This window comes from Pezoporus occidentalis, unplaced genomic scaffold (genome assembly GCF_034315485.1).
Source record: "Pezoporus occidentalis ecotype Australia unplaced genomic scaffold, CSIRO_AGI_Poc_V1 ctg389, whole genome shotgun sequence".
Lineage (NCBI taxonomy): Eukaryota > Metazoa > Chordata > Aves > Psittaciformes > Psittacidae > Pezoporus > Pezoporus occidentalis.
In genome coordinates, this window is record NW_026915712.1 from 21901 (window position 1) to 45090 (window position 23190).

At 64.1% G+C, this 23190-nt stretch overlaps 2 protein-coding genes and 1 long non-coding RNA gene across 7 annotated transcripts; 2 read left to right on the forward strand and 1 right to left on the reverse strand.

The window, feature by feature from the left end:
* The first annotated feature begins 185 nt into the window (after nt 1-185).
* LOC134170668 (phosphomevalonate kinase-like) lies at nt 186-5000 on the forward strand. Of its 5 annotated transcripts, XM_062632266.1 has the most exons (13): nt 243-378; nt 848-929; nt 1014-1095; nt 1170-1385; nt 1464-1679; nt 1761-1784; nt 1870-1943; nt 2031-2156; nt 2236-3110; nt 3993-4056; nt 4209-4361; nt 4435-4564; nt 4773-5000. In XM_062632266.1, the coding sequence occupies exons 2-13, from the start codon at nt 867-869 to the stop codon at nt 4907-4909; spliced, it is 2160 nt and encodes a 719-aa protein (XP_062488250.1). In that variant the 5' UTR covers nt 243-378; nt 848-866; the 3' UTR covers nt 4910-5000. The 5 variants fall into 5 exon arrangements, with proteins under 5 accessions (XP_062488251.1, XP_062488253.1, XP_062488252.1 ...); XM_062632267.1 differs by having other exon boundaries at nt 186-378; nt 1170-1679; XM_062632269.1 differs by lacking the exons at nt 3993-4056; nt 4209-4361; nt 4435-4564; nt 4773-5000 and adding an exon at nt 3185-3308 and having other exon boundaries at nt 240-378.
* A 704-nt stretch (nt 5001-5704) lies between these two features.
* Nucleotides 5705-22197, forward strand: KCNN3 (potassium calcium-activated channel subfamily N member 3). The gene is made up of 8 exons (XM_062632271.1): nt 5705-6546; nt 9075-9170; nt 12337-12755; nt 15371-15512; nt 16659-16769; nt 17911-18038; nt 18155-18224; nt 19867-22197. The coding sequence occupies exons 1-8, from the start codon at nt 5833-5835 to the stop codon at nt 20161-20163; spliced, it is 1977 nt and encodes a 658-aa protein (XP_062488255.1). The 5' UTR covers nt 5705-5832; the 3' UTR covers nt 20164-22197.
* Nucleotides 22148-22401, reverse strand: LOC134170673 (uncharacterized). Its single transcript, XR_009967333.1, has 3 exons — nt 22328-22401; nt 22236-22290; nt 22148-22168 (listed from the first exon to the last, which is right to left on the reverse strand). It is a non-coding gene; the product is annotated as an uncharacterized LOC134170673 (long non-coding RNA).
* Between the last annotated feature and the right edge of the window lie 789 nt (nt 22402-23190).

Sequence of the window (23190 nt, forward strand, 5' to 3'; positions counted from 1 at the left end):
TCCAGCTGTGCCATCACCAGCCCTTTACTGGGGAAGGGGGGGTGCCTGCGGTGGCCCCATGATGTACTCGGGGCAGTCCCAGTGCTCTCTTCCTCTCCCCGGTGCTTGGGATGGCCCCGGTGCCCCCCCTCCCCGGTTATCCCGTTTAATTGAAACTTTTGTACCGTCGCCATAAACCTCTCAATCGCGCGTGTCTGTGTCTCGCTTCGTGCCCGCCGCGGGGGGGGCGGGAAATGGGGGCGGTGTCCGGTACCGGCGGGGGAGCCGCACGCGCCCCGCCCCGCCGCCATCCCATTGGCCGCTGGCGTCACGTGCAAGCCCCTTCCCGAGGGCGGTGACCGGCACCGGAGAAAGTTACCGGCGGGACCGCGGCACCAGGTACCGCCCCCCCCCACCTTCGTCAGCATCACCCCGGGCATGGAGCAGGGAGCGGGGTAGCGGCCGCGGCTCCAACGGGAACCGCCGGGGGCCGGGGGGGGTGGTGTCCTCGGGGGGGGTGGTAGGAGCCCCACGGGCCGGTTCCAGGTCCCTGAGTGGCGTCGGGGGCTGCCCGTGTCCCCGGTACCCCCCTTCCCACCCGGTACCGCCGCCTCCCCGCGGGGCAAGGTGCCCCCTGGCCGAGCGCTGTGTGCTCCCCAGGCTGGGTCCGGTGTCCCCTGTCCACCTGCCCGGCGGCATCACGAGGCTATAAATACCCGTGTGATAGAAACCCCGGGTATAAACGGAGCAGCTGCTGCCGGTGGAGGGGGCCCGGGCCCGGGGGCGGGGGAGGGGGTGCTGCTGCTTGCGAGCACCGGCGCTCCCCGGTCCGGTCCGGGTCGCGTCCCTCCGCCTGTCTTTTCTGCAGGTGGCTCCGGGCCGTGCCCATGGCGGAGAAACTGGAGCCCCGGGACTCGGAGAGCAGCAGCCGGGAGCCGGCGGGCAGCGAGGTGAGGGCCGGGGTGTGGGCACGGGCCGAGGGCACGGGGGGCGAGGGGCCGGGACCGAAGGTGCCGCCACCCCGTTTCTCGCAGGGGCTGCCCGTGGAGACGCTGGGTCCGGAGCTGGAGCCGGAGGAGGAGGATGAAGATGAAGGCAGCAGGGACCCCGTCGCAGGCAGGAGGCAGTGCGGGGCCGGGCAGGTCGGGAGCCGCGGGGCCGCCGCTCACCGCTGCTCTCTCAATCCCCAGCAGTGGCCGTCGAGGCCGCAGCCGTTTCCCTCATCCCTGCGGGGCTTGGACCGAGAGGGGACCCGGGGCCCGGGCTCCTGCCAGGGGAACGCGAGACCCCGCAGCACCCGGAAGGGCACCAGGAGCCCGGGACCGAACCCCCTCTGGACGGCTCCGCAGAGCCCGGTGGTGACGAGCAGAAAGAGCCCGATGCCGGGGCTGACCCCCCCGCTGCAGGTCAGGCCCTGCGGGGGCCGGGCAGGGGGGGCCGTGCTGAGGGGCAGCCCCTCCCTGGAGGTGCCCGTCCCTCCCCAGAGCCACCAGCGGAGGAAGGGACCTGCACCAGCAGCGATGATGATGTGGAGGGGCTGCGGCGACGGTGGGGCCACGAGCCCTGTCCTGGGGCACCCCCTCCCGTGCCAGCCTTGCACCGGGGGACTCCGGGCACCAGGGACGAGGACGGGCTCAGCATGAGCAAGTACCTGCTGGGGGCTGTGGCGCTGGTGGCCGTGGGGCTGCTGATTGTGTCTGGTGAGTGGGGTCCTGGGGCAGGATGGGGGTCCAGGGGCACGGTTGGGGCCCTGCCTCCCCTTCATCCCTTCTTGTCCGCAGGTGGCATCTATGACCCAGCAGATGGTGAGTGCTGGGCAGGATGCGGGCCACGGCAGCATGCATGTGGCTGTGGTTCGATGCCTCCCTCCTGTCTGGTTCCACTCCCCAGACCCCACAGAGCACATGGTGAATCGGGATGTGGCGGCCGGGGAGCAGGAACCGCTGCTGCCCATTGACAGCAATGTAAGGAGGGGTCTGCAGTGGAGCTGAGCCCCTCCACACTGACCAGGGGCATGTGGCACCCCCGGCTCCATCTTTCCTCTCCCCCAGGCCTCACAGAAGAAGCTGCCACCATCGGGTGCTGGGGACCTGCAGAGCCCGCAGTCCCTGAGCCTGCTTCTGGACAAGCTGGCGAAGGAGAACCAGGAGATCCGGCTCATGCAGGCAGAGCTGCAGGTGGGGCTTGGGGAGCAAGTGCCACGTCCCGGTGGTGCTGCCCCCATCCCACCTCGCTCACGGCCCCGCTGCCCCCCAGGCCCACAAGGAAGAGCTGCAGGTGCTGCTGCACAAGAGTGAGGGCAAAGTGGCGGTGGCCGGGGCACAGCAGCAGAGCCTGGAGGCAGAGAATGCGCAGCTCCGGGCGGCGCTGGAGCGGGAAGCAGCCATGCTGCGGGAGGCCCGGGCTGAGCTGCAGCGCCTGCGGGAGGCTGCAACACCGGAGCAGCCCCCCGGCCCCAGTGGGGACGCGGCGTGGCGTGAGGGCCCGCGGTTGGCGTCGGTGCGGCGGGAGCTTGCAGGGGCCCTGGAGCGGGCACGAGGCACTGGGGGGCTCGAGGCGCTGGTGGCGGAGCTGAGCGCCCTGGAGCAGCGCCTGAGCCGGGAGCTGGAGTCAGGGGGGGCCTGGAAGAAGCGGTTCAAGGCAGAGAAGGAGAGCAAGCGGCCCGGTGCCGACGAGCACAAGAGGAGGGGGCACGGCAAACCCTATGGGCGCAGCAAGGACACCCGGTTCCCCCGGGAGTACAAGCAGGGCAAAGCCTGGGGGAAGCCGTCTCAGGTCCCCCCCTTCAGCCAGTACCGGGCACCCCAGGGCTGCGTTGGGGTGGCCGAATGCGCCCGCAAGGAGGGCCGGGAGGTGCTGGGGGCCGCGCTGGATCCGGTGCAGAAGAGCCAGTTCCTGCAGCTCCTGGAGGGGTTCATGGGGCGGCTGGGCTGGGGGCAGCACTTTGAGGGAGTGGCGGCGCAGCTGGACGGGGCCTTCGGACCTGATGGGGCCTTTGCCCACGACCGCCTGCGCTTCACCGACTTCGTGGAGGAGGTGGAGGAGATGCTGGAGGCATTGGCGCGGCGCGAGCGGGGCGGCAAGGACGCGGCCGATGGCTTCGAGGAGTTTGTGCTGAGCCACTACCGCGGGTGAGGGGCAGCGGGGCCGGGGGGTTGCGGGGCCCAGCCCTTGCTCCCCATCACAGCCCCCCTTTCTCTTGCAGCACCGGTGGGAAGGAGCGAGGGTGGAGACCCCCCCCAGCACCGCAGGGTAGAGCCAGGGTGGCCGCCCCATCACAGCCTTGACCCAGCAGACCCGTGAAGGGGTCCCCACGGGCTGGCTTTGGGGGGCTGCCATTGCGCCCACGGGGGCCGGGTCCCCAGTAAGACAGTGTTGATTGTGCTGCTGCCATGCAATAAAGTCACCGCTGGGCAGAGCTGTGCCTGCTGCGGGGGAGCGGCGTGAGGGGGGAAATGGGGAGCGGGGAGGGAAGGGGGCGCTGGGGAAAGGGGCGGCGGGGCGCGGGGGCCAGGGCAGGTTTTGGGGGACTTCCTCTGCCCGCCCGCCCTGCAGGGGGCGCCGTGATACGGGAGCGCCGCCGGAGGGGCGGAGTCAGCGGCGCCTCGCCCAGCCCCGCCCTCCTCGGGCAGTACCATCGGGCTCTCCCGCGGGGGGGGGGGGGCGTGGCCGGGGCGCGGATGGCGGCGCCGCGCGCGGTGCTGCTGCTGAGCGGGAAGAGGAAATCGGGGAAGGATTTTGTGGCCGAGGAGCTGCGGGGCCGGTACCGGGAGATGGGGCCGGTACCGGGGGGGGGGCGGTGCCCGGGGGGGGGGGGGCGGTACCGGTGGGTCGGGCCAGGTACCTGGGGGCGGGGCCGGTACCGGGAGATGGGGCTGGTACCCGGGGGGTCGGTACCGGGGGGTCGGGCCAGGTACCCGCGGGCGGGGGCGGTACCGGGAGCTGGGGCTGGTACTGGTGGATCGGGGCAGGTACCGTGCCCAGTGCCGGTGCCTCTGACTCCTCTCCCACAGGCTGGGCCCCGATGTCTGCACCGTGCTGCGCCTCTCCGGACCCCTCAAGGAGCAGTATGCCAAGGTACGGTGCCAGGACACGCTGTGCCATGCCGAGCTGTACCGAGCTGTGCCGTCCTGCTCTGAGCCTCACCGTGCTGTGCTGAGCCAGACCATGCCGTGCCACACCAAGCCCTGTGGCATGGGCTGTGCCCCCCTGACCCCGTATCCCCGCAGGAGCATGGCCTGGACTTCCAGCGGCTTCTGGACGCCAGTGCCTACAAGGAGATGTTCCGGCAGGACATGATTCACTGGGGCGAGGAGAAGCGCCACGCCGACCCCGGCTTCTTCTGCAGGGCAGCGGTGGAGGGAGCGGCGCAGCCGGTGTGGGTGAGCCGGGAGGGACACAGGGACACGCGGGATGTGGAGGCTCCGGGACGGGTGCTGACAGAGCCCCTCAAAGGTGGTGAGCGACACGCGGCGCCTCTCGGACGTGGAGTGGTTCCGGGATGTCTACGGTGATGTGGTGCAGACTGTGCGGGTCGTGGCCACTGAGGAGACGAGGAAGAGGAGGAACTGGGTCTTCGTTGCTGGTGAGCGACCGCCGCACTGAGTGCAGTGATGAACCCGGGGCTGCGCTGACAGCATGACTGCCCTGTAGATGGATCCGCCCCTGGCCTCTGGCTGTGGGAGCTGGAGGGTTCAGGTGAAGCCCCCCAGCTCCATGGGCTGAGGCTGCGGCAGGGGATGGACAGAACCTGGCCCGGGCTGGGGCCTCACCTGGGCTCCGCTCTTCCCCAGGGGTGGATGACGCCGAGTCAGAGTGTGGCCTGGACCAGGGAGTGAGCTTCGACTGGGTGATCACCAATGATGGGGATGAGCTGTCCCTGGACCAGCAGCTGGAGATGCTCCTGCAGGCGGTCTGCAGCCGCCTGTAGCTGTGGCCTCTCTCCCAGTGCTGGGGGGTGCCCCAGATCCCCCCTTGTGCCTGTGCTGGAAGTAAAGCTCTGACACCGAGAGCCGATGCCACCCGGCTCCGTCTCGCTTCCCTTGGGAAGGGTGTTCACATGGGGCTGGAGACACGGGTGATGCCCCTCGGGGTGCCCCCCCCAGCTTTGTGGGGGTAGAGGCAAATGTACAGTTTAATTAATGGGGGGTCACTAGCTGGGTGCTTTGTGGTGTATTTTAATAGGCTTCCAGCAGCCAATTCCCTGCGGATTATCCGCTTCCCAAGCAGACGGCTCCCGCCCTAATACCTGCTCCTCTCTTGCAGCAGCTGGGCACTGCTGGGGGGGTCCTGAGGGGTTGCAGGGTGGGAGGGATTTGGGTCCTGTCACCCCTAAAGCCATCGCTTTGGTGTGAGCCCTGGGTCTGGCATCGCCCCCGATTCCCCTCGGGGACATCCTGGGGGACACACGGGGTGACCTGGTTGGAGATCATGGAGGGAGGGGCGGTGGTGCCCTCCGGGGACCTGCAGCCCCCTCCCGGTGCCTTCGAGGGGAGCCCGGTGCGCGCGGGGCATCCCCCGGGGAGGGAGGATGGGCGGAACCGGCGCCGGTGCCGGCGGACTACAAGTCCCGAACGACCCCGCAAGAGACGCAGGGACCGGGGGCGCGGGGTGCGGGGGGGGGGGCACGAAGCGGGGAGCGGGCGGTGATGATGTCAGCCTGCGGGGAGCCCCGGCGCGGCCAATGGCGCGGCGGGGCCGGGCCAGCGGCGGCGGCGACGGGGGCGGCGGCGGCGAGCGCGCGGCAGCGGCGAGCGCGCGGCGCCCATTCATGATCCAGCGCGCGGGGCCGGTGCCCGGTAAAACGGAGCCGGTGCCCGGTGAAGCGGCGCCGGTGCCGCCGCCGCCGCCGTCATGGAGACATCGGGGCATCTGCACGACTCGGGCGTGGGGGACCTGGAGGAGGACGGCCGCTGTCCCTGCCCCTTACCGGGGGATGAGCGGCCGCCGCCTCCCGCCGCGCTGCCGCCGCTCCAGCACAGCCTGTTGCACTCCTCGCCCGGGTCGCTGCGGGCCCCTCCTCCTCCTCCCGCCGCCCCCGCCGCCCTCCACCCTTCCTCCCGCCACGGCAGCCAGCTCAACCTCGGCGACCACCCGGCGGGCTCCGGGGTGGCGAGCGGCAAACACCGGCAGCCCAGCCCGCTGGTGCACCGGCGGGACAGCAACCCCTTCACCGAGATCGCCATGAGCTCCTGCAAGTACAGCGGCGGCGTGATGAAGCCCCTCAGCCGGCTCAGCGCATCCCGGCGGAACCTCATCGAGGCCGAGCCAGAGGCGCAGCCCCTGCAGCTCTTCGGTACCGGGGGACCCCCCGAGATCGTCGTCTCACGTGAGGACAACCACGCGCCCGCTGCCCGCTGCCCCAGCCGCCCGCCGGCTCACCCGGCCCCCGCCACCTTTGCCAAGGGGCCCAAGCGCAAGGCGCAGAACATCGGCTACCGGCTGGGGCACCGCCGGGCGCTCTTTGAGAAAAGGAAGCGCCTCAGCGACTACGCGCTCATCTTCGGCATGTTCGGCATCGTCGTCATGGTCATCGAGACCGAGCTCTCCTGGGGGCTCTACTCCAAGGTACAGAAGGGGCCAGACCTTGGGCGCGGGGCTGTCGGTGCTATTCGGTGGCCAGCGGGGTGAGCGCAGCACTGTGTGCCCCATATGGTGTCCCGTGGGATACACATGGAGCCGTTGGCTCTGTGAGCCATGGGACGCAGCTGGATGGGGACCGATGGGGACGCTGCAGCCGCAGGTGCCGGACGGGGCTGTGGCCACCGGGGCCGCGTGGCAGCCAGTGTGTGCCAGGTGCCTGGGCAGGCGCTGCCTCACGTGCCAGCAGTACCGAGGACAGACCCACCAGGGTCTGCGGTGCCCATGGGCGGCCTGGCTGGGTGCCCCTCGAGGCGCTGTGCCCTCGGCGGTACTCAGAGCCCCATCTCCCTCCTCCTCCGCCTCCTCCACACCCTTTTCTTCCATTTTTTTTCCTTTTTTTCTTTTTTGCAGGACGGTGTCTTTTATTTATAATTCTCCCCCCCCACGCCCCTTCCAGCTCCTGCTCCCGGGCTGCGCTGGTTGGCAGCGATATGAATAACTCTTTGTATAGACATCTGTCATGTTATTTATACCTATCCAGAGAGGGGAAGGCATCAGCACCCGCGCCGGCAAAGGGCGTGTGTGGCACCCATGGGCGTCAGCGGGACGCTGCTGAGGGGGCTGGGGGCAGGAGCCGGTGGGAAGGGGCCGCTCGCTGCTTCCTGCTATTATCCAGCGCGGGCGGTGGGGAGGGTGGCGCGGGCAGAGGCAGCGACAGAGCTGGAGCAGGTGGAAGGAGGGAGGGAAGGAGGGAGCGAGGGACGCGGCCGGGGGTCCTGTGGGTGTGGGGGGACCCCACGGAGGTGCCCGTCTGGAAGCGGGGGGCTCCCGGCTGTCGGCGGCGGTGGGAGCACAGGAGCCGGCAGCAGCGGCTCCCTGCGCTCTGGCGGAGGCAGAGGGATTGTTCCGTGCCGAGCGCACATCCCTGGCTCCCCCGCTGGGGAACGAGGATGCTTCGCCTCTCTTCACCGCCACATCCTCCCCAGCGGTTCCCTGTCGGCGGCACCAAGGCCAAACGCCGCCGCCACCCTCGCCCGCTACCTGTTGAGCCGCGGCTGCCCGCACCGGGCCCGCGTGCCGGGCGCGGGGTGCCAGAGACGCCGCGCACGCATGTGCCAGCCCCGCACGCAGCCGGGGAAGACCCTGTGAGTCAGCGCTGCCGCCCGCGGCCGCCGCGACCCCGGCGCCTGCCGCGCTGCCGGGGCCGAGCCCCGCAGGGGTCGGCAATGGGCGATTGTTCGTAAACGCCCCTCGGCAGCCGCCGGTGGGAAACCCGAGCGGGGCCGCGGCTGTGCCCGGGCAGCTGTCGGTGCTGCCGACCCTGGCCCCGCTCCAGCTCCGCTGCCGGCGGGGCCGAGCCGGGAAGCGGTGGCCGGGGTTTGCCGGCGCTCTCTGCCGGTCCCTCGGGTGTGGGCAGGATGGGGCCTCTCCCTCCTCCGGCGCGGCACCGCCGGGGGGAAGCATCCTCCCATCCCAGCCGAGTCCCTCCATTCCTTGCCGTTGTTTGCCACCAGCATGGGCTCCAGCAGCGGCTCTTCCTGCCGGGTCCCTCTGGACCCGGTGCTGGAAGGAGGCGTTGGGAAAGCCCTTGCCAATAACACTTGCCAGGAGGGCCGGTGGTCCCCGTCCTCTGGGGAGGCAGAGCAGGGAAGGGTCTGGCGGGAGCAGCCTTAGCACGAGCCCTGCCCCAGAGTTTGCCTATTAATAGCCGTTGCTTGGTCCCCGGCACTTCTCTCAGCACCAGCCATTATATCCACACAATTGCACGGTCGGAGCCAAGTCGTTAACAATGCGCCACCGCCTCCGCGGCAAATAGTCCCTTCTTCGTGGTTAAATACCCCGCGGGGCTGGGGAACACCGGGGAGAGAAGCGAGGCTGAAGGCAGCTGGGTGCACTGGGGAGCAAAGGATAGGTGCAACGTGCCATGAGCGTGCTGGCTCTCAGCGTGCGGGGTGGAGGTGCAGATGGGTGCTGGTTTGGAGATAACACCTTGGTGAGGGGCTGCCAGTGCTCAGTGGGTGCCCCTGCACCGGTGGTCGGGATCATGGCAGCATGAGCTTGCTGGTGACTGAATGGGATCCAGAGGCGAGCCCATAGGAGAGGACGGTGAATCCTGCTCTTCCCGATTGGGTCCGCTTTGGCCACCAGTGAATCAGGGGCTGATTTCATTTACATCGAGCTAATTATCAGGACTTTCTAATTAGATCATCCATTATGGTGCCATAATATTGTGGTCATGCCAGATGCAGCTGGGGTGCTGGTGTCCATGTGGCAGCAAGGGGAGGACGGTCATTACATTTGCCAGGATTGGATTCAAATCCCATTTTGGAGAAAAAGCCACTCTTGCCCATGGTGCTGGTGGTGCCGGTGGTGCCCTGGCTGCCATGCCAAGCTGCTCTGGGTGGGAGCTGGGGCTCCTGAAATGCTGGTGGAGGGGAAGCATCTCCCTGGGGGTGCGGAGCCCGGTGTCATGGGGTATCCCCCCTAATGCCTGCCCTGCTCTTGCCTTGCAGGACTCCATGTTCTCCCTGGCCCTAAAATGTCTTATCAGCCTCTCCACCATCATCCTGCTGGGCCTCATCATCGCCTACCACACGCGGGAGGTGCAGGTAGGTCCCCATGGTGCCAGGGCTCCGGTGGGATGCGGGACCTGTGCCACAGCCTGCGTGGATCCTCCTCTGTCCTTGCCGGGGCCTCGGCGGCAGGAGAGGGTCTCAGGAGCACTGAGGGGTCTGCCTGGGCAGAGCTGTCGGTGACTGTGGGAGGCTGCAGCAGGAAGGGCTCGGACCTGCTGAGGTGCCAAGGAAAGCTATGAAATCTTTCCTAATCAGGGCTGCCCACTCTCTTCCTCCCTTTGCTGGGAAATGAAAGGGCCCCCAGTTTGCTTCAGGAAGGCTGCGCTTCCATGCAGGATCCAGCTTCAGCTCGATGGGATGGGAGAAACAAACGGGCGTGCGGGAGAAGGAGCATCCCGGGAAGGGGCACTGCAGCCCCCAGCCCCATGAGCTGGTGCTTTGGTTCTCGTCCTGCTCGGGACCGGGGCTGGAGCCTCAAAGCAAATATTTGAGTGCTCCGGTCTGAGCTGGGTAATGTTTACCCCGGGGTGGCTGCTGGGGGCAGCCGGGGGGGCCGTGCCTCGGCGCTGCCGCCTTCCTCTGCTTGTTGTTCTTGGGAGAGGGCTGGTTGAGCAAACACCGCGGCCGCCCCGCGGGGCTTCCCCCCTGCTCTGCCCGTGTCCGGAGCCAACATCCCTGCTCCAGAGCGCACGCGGTCCCGGCGGCTGCTGACCCTGGGAGGGAAGGGAATGAGATCGGTTTGACTTGATTTGCTCCAGGCAAAGCCATGCTGGCTGCTGATCGCCCTATTATCTCTTAGGTGCTTCTAAAGGGATTGCTGGTAATCGGGTGGGGATGGAAGCAGGGCTAAGAGAGCTGTAAATCCTCAGCTTCTCATCCCTCTGGCCTAAGAGGGGGCTGCGCTCACCCTGCTGTGGCACTGCTAACCCCCCCACCTCGGCCTCAACAACAGCTTCAGCCTCTTCCTTTAGTATTGAGAGACCTGGGCTGGTTCATCCTGGAGAAGAGAAGGCTCCTGAAGGGGAGCCCCCAGAGCAGCTCCAGTGCCTGAAGGGGCTACAGGAAACCTGGAGAGGGGCCTTGGACAAGGGCCTGTAGGGACAGGACAAGGGGGATGGCTTTAACCTGCCAGAGGGGGGGATTGAGATGAGCTCTTAGGCAGAAGCTCTTCCCTATGAGGGTGCTGAGGCGCTGGCACAGGGTGCCCAGAGAAGCTGTGGCTGCCCCAACCCTGGCAGTGTTCAAGGCCAGGTTGGACAGAAGGGCTTGAAGCAAGCTGCTCCAGTGGAAGGGGTCCCTGCCTGTGGCAGAGGTTGGAACTGGATGAGCTTTAAGGTCCCTTCAACCCAAACCAGGCTGGGATTCTGGGATCAACTGCATTAGTTGCCAAGTCTTTGGGGATATTTGCAGCTCTCCCTGCTCTTGGTCTCTCCAGGGCTGGGGTATCACTGTGCCTGGGGCCCTGGGTTCTGCCTGTCCCCTCCCCAGCTGCCTGTGCCCACTGTCATCAATGGGCTAGGCTGGCAGTGGGTCCCTTGTGTGTCCCCCTGTCCATTGCCCAGCAGCCAGGGGCTGTCCCCCCATCCTCCCAGCTCTGCTCCCTGCTCTGTGTGTCCCTTGCTCTTCACTGCGCTGAGCATGTGCAGAACTGCCACCAGCGCTGCTGGGTTCTCAGCCTGGGGTGTCACCAGGCTCAGCCCCGTGGAGGTGGCTCTGGTCTGTACCCCCAGTGCAGCTTCTCAGAGGCTTCACTGGTGTTTCACTTGACCAGAGCAATAGTGATCCCCAGGCTTGCTTCTTCCAGTGCTGGGATGCTGGGGATGCTGAAATGTTGGGATGCTGGGGATGCCCCGCTGGGTGCTGCTGGACCGCGCCAGGGTTTCCATGGAAACCCGGAGCGATGTGCTGATGTGCCGTCGGCCCAGGGCTGAGAGGGGCTGGTGCAGGGGGACCTGCCTGAATGCCTCCTTGCTCCTTCCCTTGCCCAACCTGGCCCACTGCACACACACACACCCCACCCCACCCCTCCATCGCAGCCAAAGGGCTCCCTGCCTTTTTCCTCTCGCTAATTTGTTTATTTTTAACACCCTTTTCCAGGAAGGAATGGGCTGTCAGCTCGCTAAATGCCTGAGGATCTCCCCTGACAGCTTGGAGCAGTTCTATAAACAAGCTCTCAAACAAAGCAGCTCAAAGGAGCGGAGCTTTCCCAACAGAAAGGGAGGTGGCTGGGGACGGCTGCTCCATGAGTCAGTCCCCTTGGGGACAGCCCTGTGTGCTGCGCGGTGCCGTGCGGTGCCGTGTGGTGAGGTGCCTGCCGCAGGAGCAGGGGGATTTCCAGTGGGGCAGGAGGGTTGTTTCTGGCTCCCACCCATGGCCTGGAGGAGCCAGTGTGGCTCTGTGCTTTACAGGGTAGAGGACACAGCGGTGACAGTAGCACCAGCTGCCACATCCCCCTTGGATCCCTTCCCAGGGGTGCCTTTGCCAAGCACTGCTTGCGGAGAGGCCTTGAGTGTGTCCCCAGGGCTGTGAGTGACACCAGTGTCCCCACTGCACCCGGCACGAGCTGACGGTAGCCTTGGGAGGGACCCACCGGTGGGGTGGGTGACTGCCTAGGGACCAGAGGGACCAGCTCCAGCTGCCATCCTGAAGCTCCAGAAGAATCCCTGACTCCATCACCACCACCAGTGGTGGGATGGGAGCTGGTACCCAGGATGAACCAGTGGTTGCTATGACAACTGGATCCCTTCGCTGCCAGTGGCCGAGTGCTCTGGCTGTGGCGCTTCCCCCCACCAGAGCTGTCTCGGCACTCGGGTTGTGGTGGCAGGGAAGGGTCTGGGACATGCTGGGGCTCTGTGGCACCGCAGCTCTGTGCCTGGGCAAGGCTCTGGCCAGCCACTGCATGGGAGTGTGTAGGAGAGAGTTGTCCCTATGCCAGGTGTGTGCTCCAGGAACCGTAAAGCTCTCCGGGGGGTCTCCAGCACTGTGACCATCTCCTAAACACACCAGGAGAGCAGCGGAGGGGATGGTGAAAGCTCATTCCCACCTTTTCCTTTCCAGTCCATCCCCAGCCCTTCTGGCCAAAGACATCCCCAGCTCTGCAGGGCTCTGTTGCTGGTCCTCGCCACTGCCTGTGGTATGATGCTGGTGGGGCACTGGTTACCAGGACCACTGGTAACTGTATGGTTTTGCATCCTGGCAGCTCTTTGTGATCGACAATGGCGCTGATGACTGGCGGATAGCGATGACATACGAGCGCATCCTCTACATCAGCCTGGAGATGCTGGTTTGTGCCATTCACCCCATCCCCGGGGAGTACAAATTTTTCTGGACAGCCCGCTTGGCTTTCTCCTACACGCCTTCCCGGGCAGAGGCAGATGTGGACATCATCCTGTCCATCCCCATGTTCCTGCGCCTCTACCTGATCGCTCGTGTGATGCTGCTGCACAGCAAGCTCTTCACTGATGCCTCCTCGCGCAGCATTGGAGCACTCAACAAGATCAACTTCAACACCCGCTTTGTCATGAAGACTCTTATGACCATCTGCCCCGGGACGGTGCTGCTGGTCTTCAGCATTTCCCTTTGGATCATCGCCGCGTGGACGGTCCGGGTGTGTGAGAGGTGAGAGGGGCTGTTCAGGATGTGTGGTGGTTTGGGGTGCTCAGTGGGGTCCCAGCACCATGTGTGAGGGATGCAGAGTTCTGGGGGCTCAGCAGCCACCGTGTCCCACCAGTGAGCCCCCAGAAGCAGGAGGCAGAGGCAGCACAGGTCAGGGTGCAAGGGGATGCTGAGGAGCTGGTGTGGGAGCCCCAGGGCAATGGGGGGAGCAGGAGGAGCTGGGGGTGCTGCGAGGCTGGCGAGTGGCAGCGCCTGGTGCGGGCTCTGGTGTTGTTGCGAGTGACTGCCATGACAACACCGTGGTGACAAACCCACTGCCGGATGGCATCACACCGCCATCGGCGCGCTGGGTGCAGGGTTGCTGTAGCGACCAGCCCTGATGGGTACCGCTGCTCCTCCATCTCTTGGGGACATGTCAGGGCTCCTTTGTCCCCCGGGGGGAACCAGGAGGCTGTGGTGGGGCACCCCCAGCCCTCCCCAGTGCTGTGCTGCAGGGGTGCAGGGTGCCAGCAGCGTCTGTCCATCCTGGTGGTGTGTGTCCCATCCCAGCCATCCCTGTCTCCAGAGGCTGAGCTTGGTGCTGTGCTGCCATCAAAGCTCGGCTAATTGCCCCAGAGGGATAACACTGCAGACAACACATGCGTTGTGAGTCAGTGTCTGTGGACTTGCGCCAGAATCCCTTGAAGTTGTTGTGGCAGCTTCGTGCCATCCGTGGAACTGAGGTGTGAGAGATGGCACCTGTGGCACCCCAGGGACCCCCAGCTTGGGGCTGGGTGCTTACAAGGCTGGACAAGACCACCCCTTCTCTTCCCTAAGGTAGGACTCATCGTTCTCATCACCTTGTGAAGAGGCATTAGAGCAGCAGAGCGGAGTGGCACGCTGAGATTTGACAAGCCTTTATAGGCTGTGTTTGCCTCCGTGCCTCCCACAGCGATGTTCTGGGGGTGCGCTGGATGCTCGTGCACCGCTTCTTTGTGTTTGGGAGATCTTCATTTGGGCCTCCTAAATGGGGAGCGGGTGACCATGCTCCCCGGGGCACCCAGGGGGTGGATTCTCCACCTGGGAGTGGGCTTAGGCTGGAAAATGCAAAGTACATAAAGAACCATTAGCGACAGGGGAAAAAAGAGCCAGGAATGACGCAGACAAGGCGCTGCGGATCACCGGCACCGCAGCTGCTGCCACCTCCCTCTGTCTGATGGGGACCTGGGGGGGGACTCAGAGCACGGCTGCGGATGCACCGACCGTGGGTTGCAGGACCCCTGCATCCTCCCCTCCATCCATGAGGACTGCACCATCCCCGGGTCCACAAAGCTCCCACGGAGGCCGCGCAGGATGCGTCCCCACCGGTTTCCCGTTCCCACTGGAAACCAGTTTGCTGCGCTTTGTGGGAGCGCCCCACAGAGCAGCACCGCGCAGAGGTGGCTCCGTGGCGATGGCACGGCCCCGCTGCGGCACCGTGGGCTGCTCCAGCGCCGGTGCTGCCACGGCGCTGCCGGGCGTCCCGCAGTGCGTGCCGGGGGGCACCGCGCTCCGAAGGCAGCGAGTCGCTTAGCAACCTCGCCCGCTCGCCGGCCACGCAGCGCTGCGGGCGATGCCGGCACCGCCGCTGATGGCACCCGTGTGTGTTCACACACACGTGCGCTCACACACACGTGTGCCCACACGTGTGCTCACTCCCCAGGGTGAGGGTGCAGCCATGATGCTGCTGCCCAGACATGAGGGGTCGGTTCAGCCGAGCTGGTGCGGCCAGCCTGGTGATGCTCCGTGGGACCGGGGCGATATTCAGGGCAGCCCCATGGCAGGGAGTTCCTGTGCCCTTAGTGGGTGATGGAAATGGGTTCTGGGGTGTAACTGATGGTGGCAGCTCCTCTTCATGCCCCTCCTGTGTCAGCTTCTGAGTGTCCACTTAACTTGGTGGGAAAAACATTTCAGAAAGGGAGAAAACCCAACTGCTCTGGGAGTGAGGAGCTGGGATAAACCAGGGGGGTAACTGCCAAAAGCTCCATCTGTTTTCCCTCTAGTGATTTCATGAGGAGGTCAGAAGAAGCCTGCTGGGGAGAGGGATGTGTGCAGGCAGTGAGAGTGACAGGGTGAAGGTGCTGCCTGCACCTTGGTCCTGCTGCACTGCCAGGAAGCAGCGCTGCATCCCTTGGGAAGCATCACCCGGAGGCTCAGCAGGACCCACTGCTGGTCCCCGGTGTGGCACAGGGGGCTCAGTGCGGGATGCAGAGCGGGATGCAGAACAGGATGCAGAGTGGGATGCAGAACAGGATGCCGGCAGGGAGCTGGCGCGGTTGGGGGTTTGCAGCTGTTTCTCCCATCAGGCAGCTCTTTCCGCCACGCCACGTGGCATCGGGACGCCGGCGGCTGGACCGGGACGTGGTGACAGCTCTGACGGGAAGCAGAAGCCTTTTCCGCTGAGTTCTCACTCTGATTCTGTCCATGTGGTTTTTCCCTGGGCCAGGAATTGTGCAACTGCTGCTGCTGGGGGGCATCTGCCACGTTCTTAATCCCTCTTCCCCACTGCACAGCCTTGTGCTGGGGCAGCCACCATGCCCAGCTGCACCCATTGCTCCCCATCCCCTGCCCCGACACTGATGCCCGTGTCCCCTTGGCAGGTACCATGACCAGCAGGATGTAACCAGCAACTTCCTGGGTGCCATGTGGCTCATCTCTATCACTTTCCTCTCCATCGGCTATGGTGACATGGTCCCACACACCTACTGCGGGAAGGGTGTCTGTCTGCTCACTGGCATCATGGTAAGGGCCGTGCTGAGCCGGTTGCCCCACTGTGGGCTCTGCTTGTGCCCAGCATGGCAGCAGGGCCGCCAGGTTTTACCAGGACCTGCTTCCCAGCTGGTTTGTCCTTGCACAAGCACAAGGGCTACAGCTTTGAGGACTCCTGCGAGCTGATAGAGCTGGGATTAGAGGACGTGGAGTTTTGGCTCAGAAGGTGATGGTGCAGATGGAGCCGTCTCCAGCGCCCAGCTCTATGCCCCTTGGCTCCAGGCGTTGTATTGGAGCCGTTCCCCCTCCCTGCTCCACCAGCAACTGTTAATTTTCCATTATCTGAAGTCTTTGATCTGTGTCAATGGGGTCAGGCACCAGTGAGGCCCAAAGGAGCCAGGCGAGGGGGAAAATACCCTTGGAGGGGGGGCTAGAGTGTTTCCCAGCTGAATGAGGGGTCCCAGAGCATCCCACAGCCCCGCCAGGAAGGGGGAAGTGGTGGGAGCAGGAAGCTTGGGTGCTGCTGAAGGATTCAGCTCAGAGCCTGATGTTAATTAATGACTCTTTAATAAATTAAGGAGCATTTGCCAGGATCGTGGGACCTCTGCCAGGCTATGGGAGGGGGGAGCAGCTCAGCTGGTACAGGCAGAGCACCCAAGCACCGCAGGGAGTGGGGGCTTTGGTGCCTTTGCTTTCCAAAGGCAAATATGTCCTGGAGATGATGGGATCCAGCCCTAATCGCCAGGATAATCAAGCTCCCAGCTGTCGCTTTTGGGAGACGCAGCAATTTGGGAGGGGGGGGATCTTGATTCTGGGGTCCCCTTCCCTGCCCTCCCGCAGGTTGCTGGTGCTTTCCCACCCTGGAGCTGGGGGTTCCCCATCCCACCGGGCGCTATCACGGGGCACCAGCTGTGGTGGCACTGGTAAAGCAGGCTTAGCCCAGCCATTAATGGATGCTGGGGATGCAAAGGCTCACCAGTGCTCACCACTGACCTTGCCAGTCATCCCCAGCCCATCCCATTAATGACCCAGCACATCCCCAAGGACACTCTGTGATATGGAGGATGAGGTGGTTGGGGGGTTCACGGAGCTTTACTGAATGAGAGGGTTGCAATGGAGAGGGTGCAGCAGGATGCTGGAGGGTGACAAACCATGACCCTGCCTGCTGTCCCCGTGCAGGGTGCCGGCTGCACGGCACTGGTGGTGGCCGTGGTGGCCAGGAAGCTGGAGCTCACCAAAGCTGAGAAGCACGTCCACAACTTCATGATGGACACGCAGCTGACAAAGCGGGTAAGGTGCCACGGGAGACAGGGATGGGGGGAACCACAGTGGGGGCAGGTCCCATGGGTACCAAATCTGAGGGCCTGGGATGCAGCGGAGGAGCAGTGTTATGGTGGGAGCGAGCGTCACCAGCTCCATGTCAGGGATTTAGGCGATGCAGGATGCTCAGGGAGGAAAAGCCTGTGTTTTTTTTCCCGCTGGGAGGAAACAGGCTCCCTCCTCCTGTGGAGCAGGATCTCAATCAGCTCCGTGTCAGGGAGACAACAGGGTTTTGTGATTCAGCACCTCACCTGCTGCAGACAGGAGCGGTGCTGAGGCTCCTGAGCTTCCCATCGCCGAGGCAGGACACGGGGGCTGCAGGGGGTTTGCTGCTTGTGGCATCGCATCCCCAGCAGCACGGGGGCTGCAGGAGATCCCTGGTCTCAGCAGCCTCGTCACAGCAAAGCATCGGCGTGATGGAGTGGGCTGCTGGCGGTGGGAGTAACACTTCATATAGGGGCTGGTGGCAAAGCAAGCGTTGGTGCAGCCCGTGGAAGGGTGATGTCCCAGTGCCGGGATGTGGCAGGGCCACTTCACCCTCGGAATGCCACAGGAGCATCCCCAGGGATAGTTGGTGGCCTCAGTGTGGCCGGGCCAGGAAAGCAAACAGCCGGTTGGCCCCAGCTCCTCCGGCCATGGATATGGATCCGCAGGCTCGGTGCCAGGCAGACAGCAGCCAATTCATCTTGGAGTGAGCAGCAGAGCTGCAGTTGAGCTGGGAACCTGCGGAAGCCACGTCCTCGTGCCGGCAGCAGAGCTGGGAGCTGCCAAGAGCAGCAGATGGATGCAGGAGTCGGGAACAACTTCGAGATTCTTCCTTCTTCTCGAGGCTCAGGGTGCAGTGAGGAGCCTGGGGGGGAGCCTCAGCACAGGGCAGGGCAGGGATGGGACTGGTGCAGGCAGCTCTGCCTGCCCTGACTCCCAACCAAGCTGCCCGTGATCTCCCTTGCAGAGGTGCAGGAGTTCATGGGGAGCGAAGCCGAGTGCCTCACTCCAGCTGGGGTGGGTCAAGGGCTCTGGCAGCAGCGGCTCACAGCCGGCGGCAGAGCCAGACCAGTGTCTCTATGAGATCCTGCAGGCCAGTGACCCGCGGCCAACTCTCTTCTTGCAGATCAAGAACGCAGCAGCCAATGTCCTCCGGGAAACGTGGCTCATCTACAAGCACACCAAGCTGCTGAAGAAGATCGACCACGCCAAAGTCAGGAAGCACCAGAGGAAGTTCCTACAAGCCATTCACCAGTAAGGGGCTGCTGGGTGGGCGGTGGCGCTGGGAGGGATGCTGGACCCGTGGTGCAGCAGGGGGATGCTTCCCTATCGCCTGGGATGCAGTCGTGATGCTCTTCCCTTCTCCCCAGGTTGCGGAGCGTGAAGATGGAGCAGCGGAAGCTCAGTGACCAAGCCAACACCCTGGTCGACCTCTCGAAGGCAAGTCCCCCCGGTGACCCCTTGGCTCAGCAGGTGTTTCCCTTCACTTGGATGAGCGGCCCTGGCTGACCAGGAGATGCTCTGGCTTGGGGATGTCAGCTGGGAATAAGCAGGAAGAGAAAAGCAGCCACGAGCCAGGCACTAGTGTGTGTGGGGGGGTTCACCCTTTCTCCAGGAGACATCTTTGCTCCCTGCAGCCGCAGGATGCACAGGGCCGGCTGCTACTTTCCCTTCTGCCTGCACAGGGACAGGGTCTCCTCATTTAATGTCCCAGGGTGATCTATGATGCGGTCACAGGGCCCTGTGAGACAAGGCAGCTCAGAAAGGGGTTAGAGGGCTGGGCTCTGCAAGTGGAAATAGCACTGACCCCTCCACCACAGCACTGACCCCTCCAGCCGCGGCACTGACCCCTCCACCAAGGCACTGACCCCTCCACCAAGGCACTGACCCCTCCACCAAGGCACTGACCCCTCCACCACAGCACTGACCCCTCCATCCATGGCACTGACCCCTCCATCCATGGCACTGACCCCTCCATCCATGGCACTGACCCCTCCACCACAGCACTGACCCCTCCAGCCGCGGCACTGACCCCTCCATCCATGGCACCGACCCCTCCATCCATGGCACTGACCCCTCCAGCCGCGGCACTGACCCCTCCATCCATGGCACCGACCCCTCCATCCATGGCACCGACCCCTCCACCAAGACACTGACCCCTCCACCACAGCACTGACCCCTCCATCCATGGCACTGACCCCTTCACCAAGGCACTGACCCCTCCAACCATGGCACCGACCCCTCCACCACAGCACTGACCCCTCCACCACAGCACTGACCCCTCCATCCATGGCACTGACCCCTCCAGCCATGGCACTGACCCCTCCAACCATGGCACCGACCCCTCCACCAAGACACTGACCCCTCCACCACAGCACTGACCCCTCCATCCATGGCACTGACCCCTCCATCCATGGCACTGACCCCTCCACCACAGCACTGACCCCTCCATCCATGGCACTGACCCCTCCAGCCATGGCACTGACCCCTCCAACCATGGCACCGACCCCTCCACCAAGACACTGACCCCTCCACCACAGCACTGACCCCTCCATCCATGGCACTGACCCCTCCAGCCGTGGCACTGACCCCTCCAGCATGGCACTGACCCTTCCAGCTGTGGCACTGACCCTTCCAGCTGTGGCACTGACCCCTCCACCACAGCACTGACCCCTCCATCCATGGTACTGACCCCTCCATCCATGGCACTGACCCCTCCAGCCGTGGCACTGACCCCTCCAGCCATGGCACTGACCCCTCCAGCATGGCACTGACCCTTCCAGCCGTGGCACTGACCCCTCCAGCCGCGGCACTGACCCCTCCATCCATGGCACTGACCCCTCCAGCCATGGCACTGACCCCTCCAGCATGGCACTGACCCCTTCACCAAGGCACTGACCCCTCCAGCCATGGCACTGACCCCTCCAGCATGGCACTGACCCTTCCAGCCGTGGCACTGACCCCTTCACCAAGGCACTGACCCCTCCATCCATGGCACTGACCCCTCCACCACAGCACTGACCCCTCCATCCATGGCACTGACCCCTCCGTCCATGGTACTGACCACGCTGTCCCTCCCCAGATGCAGAACGTGATGTACGACCTCATCACGGAGCTCAACGACCGCAGCGAGGACCTGGAGAAGCAGATCAGCAGCCTGGAGTCCAAGCTGGAGCAGCTCAGCACCAGCTTCAATTCCCTGCCACTGCTGATGGCCGACATGCTGCGCCAGCAGCAGCAGCGCCTGCTCGCCGCCGTGCTGGAGGCGCGGGGTGTCAGCGTGCCCGTGGGCACCCCCCAAACTCCTCTGTCCGAGAGCCCCATCGGGGTCAGCTCCACCTCCTTCCCCACCCCTTACACGAGCTCAAGCAGCTGCTAAAGCGCAGCCCCTGGCTCCCGCCATGGACAGGGGCAGCGCCTCTGCGCAGGTCCCGAGGTCTCCATGGATTTGGTCCTCGCGCTGCCGCAGGGCCCCTTCGGCCGGAGCCGGTGGGACCAGCGGTGCCGAGCGCCGCTCGGAGCTTTGCCAACGCCTTGGTATTGGGAACCACATCCCCGTTCAGGTGCCTCTACACGTGGTGAAGGAAGGGGATGGGAGGCAATGCCTCGGGCGAGCCCGCGCCGCGGAGGCCGGTGGCGGACGGAAAACCCACGCTCAATCTCAGGTCTTCACATAGGAAAATGGAACAAAGCAGCGAGTCAGCAGCACTGCAGCAATGGAGACACTGGAGGGGAGAGTTTTCCTCCCCTGCCCCTCTCAGCATTGCAAAGCAGAGGCCGACACGGTGGTTCCTTGCACAGGCTCCGACCTATGCTGCCTACGCGCCATCCCATCTCATTACCTGGACACGCAGGCACCCCCCCTTGCATTGTTGGGTGGGTGACAGTGGCCATAACCTGCCGTGGGCTTCTCTGGAGGTGTGAGCGGGTCCACCCCAGGCAGAACAAGGATGCTTCTCCCTTCTGCTCCTCCCTGGAGTCGTGCTGGAGCTTGGAAGGTGGTGTCTAACCATGCGTGGATGCAGGGCCAGGCAGGGGCTGGCAGGCCAGCCTGGGCGCCGCGGGGCTCTGGTGCTCACATTGCTGCCCACCCCCAGCATCCCAGGAAGCTGATGGGCTCTTTGCTGGATGAGAAACCACATTAGCACCCGGTGCGCCGGGGCCGAGCCGAGGCCCACTGGCAAGGGATGTGGTGGTGGGGAAGGTGCTTCATCTGTTTAAAACCAGCCTCTGTGCCACTGCTGCTGGGTTTGGTGGGGACCCATCCACCCAGGTACTTATAGAACCAGCCCTTTCCTGTTCTGCTTTCCCCATTTCCCCCTTTTTCCTCCCCGGTTCTGCCCCATGGCTGTGCTGGGCTCTGCCTGGGCCCTGTGTGGAGCCTGGCAGCAGCTCTGGGGCTGCTCTTTGCTGCTTTCAATGAAAACCCAGCAGAGGCTATTTCTGTATTTTTAAACAGATGAAGGAACCTGTAATTACTCCCCGATATTAATTACAGCTCAGCCGGCAGTGTCAGTAATTGTAATCAAAGTCACTGTGTTACTCCAGGTATACTCAGCCTGTAATCTCCTTTGTAACTCTTTCCCTCCCGTAAATAATGCTGTATTTTGTGCACACGGAGGCACAGATGGATGAGCCTGATGCCGAAGAAGAGGAGGAGGAAGGCTGCCAGCCTTTTCCCATCCTCGGCCGGCAGGAGATACCTGGCTTCTGGGAATGAGCTGCTCTTCCAAGCTCTTGTCATTAGTGTAATTGAAGGGCAGGCAGAGGCCGGGATGCCTTTGGCAGCCCCCCCCAGCTCTATTCTGAGCTCTGCTGCTGCTCCCCATGTGCTGCAGGTGACCCTCAGCCCGAGCTGGCTTCTCTGCAGAGTGGATTCCAGCATGGCAATGGACAGAAGGTTCATTCTCAGTGGAGAATGAGCCCGACATGCAGGATCTGCACCAGAGGAAAGCATTTCCGTGCCTCTGCTGGGGTGCAAGGAGGAACAAGCTGCAGTGGGGCTGCATGGGGCGAGGAGCAGAGCTGTGTCTGGGGACCAGAGCCAGAGGAAGGATCGATGCTCCAGAATCAATGTCGCAGTGGGACCCTCCTCACAGGCTAATGATCGAGTCTGGGTAATGAAACCAGGATGAACCGAGGCACTGGCAGCTGCTGGGACCCGAGGTGTGGCGAGCACCAGTGGGGAGAGCTTTGGAGCGCAACCGGTGCAAGAGAGCCGTGTCCTGGGGCAGAGCAGAGGGATTTCACCAGGGATGGCAGGAGCTGGGCAGGGATCTCTGCATCCACACAGCCTGCATCTGACACCCTGCATCTCACCTTGCATCTCACACCCTGCATCTCACACCCTGCATCTCATAGCCTGCATCTCACCCTGCATCTCACTCCCTGCATCTCACTCTGCATCTCACTCCCTGCATCTCACTCTGCATCCCATAGCCTGCATCTCACCCCTGCATCTCACCCTGCATCTCATAGCCTGCATCTCATAGCCTACATCTCACTCCTGCATCTCACCCTGCATCTCACTCCCTGTATCTCACTCTGCATCTCATAGCCTGCATCTCATCCTGCATCTCATAGCCTGCATCTCACCCTGCATCTCACCTCCTGCATCTCACTCTGCATCCATGCACCCTGAAACCTCCCATCTCCTCCCCTGCACTTCCCATTTCACCCCATATTGCATCTTCACCACAGCTCTAACCCATCACCAGGCTCACCGGGCTCCACAGAGGCACCCCCCCCCACAACCCCAAGGCCATGTGAGGGCCGGCATGGGCAGATGGGGGTGGCCCCAGTGTCCCCCCATCATGGTTCAGCCCACAGCATCCCCCAGGTACCTGCAGCTTCCCGGCAGGGCTCTGGCAAAGGGCTCTGGTAAAGGCTCTCTACGCCTGAGAACGTTGTTTTGGAGCCGGGACACCCCGGACAGCACCAGGACAAGGGAAGAGCTGAGACCAGCAGCCGAGCTGAAGGCAAAGCACAAGAACAACCCCACAGCATCAGAACCCCAAAGAGATGCCACCAACCGCAGCCGGGACGCACCCGGAGCCCCTCCAGGACCTCCCAGCCACAACCTGCCTCCGGTTTTCCCTTTGCTCCGCGAGCCGTGAGGAGGAAACCCCCGAGGAACAGAGTCCTCTGTAAAGCCACAGCCTGCAGGAGCTTCGCCCTGGTCCGTATCTTGCCTCTGCGCCGCTCGCTTCTTTTTTACCACTAGGGGAAAGTACAATAGTTTATTTTACCTATGAAATATATTGCTACCTTAGAGAGGGTCTTGTAACTTTCCACCCTGGTTTTGTACCCACCGCGGTGGGCAGCGGCAGCAATGCCAGCCTGCTGCCAAAGGTGTCTGTTTCTGAGTACAGCCACTGTTCCTGGTGCTCCCGAGGCTCCCCATGCT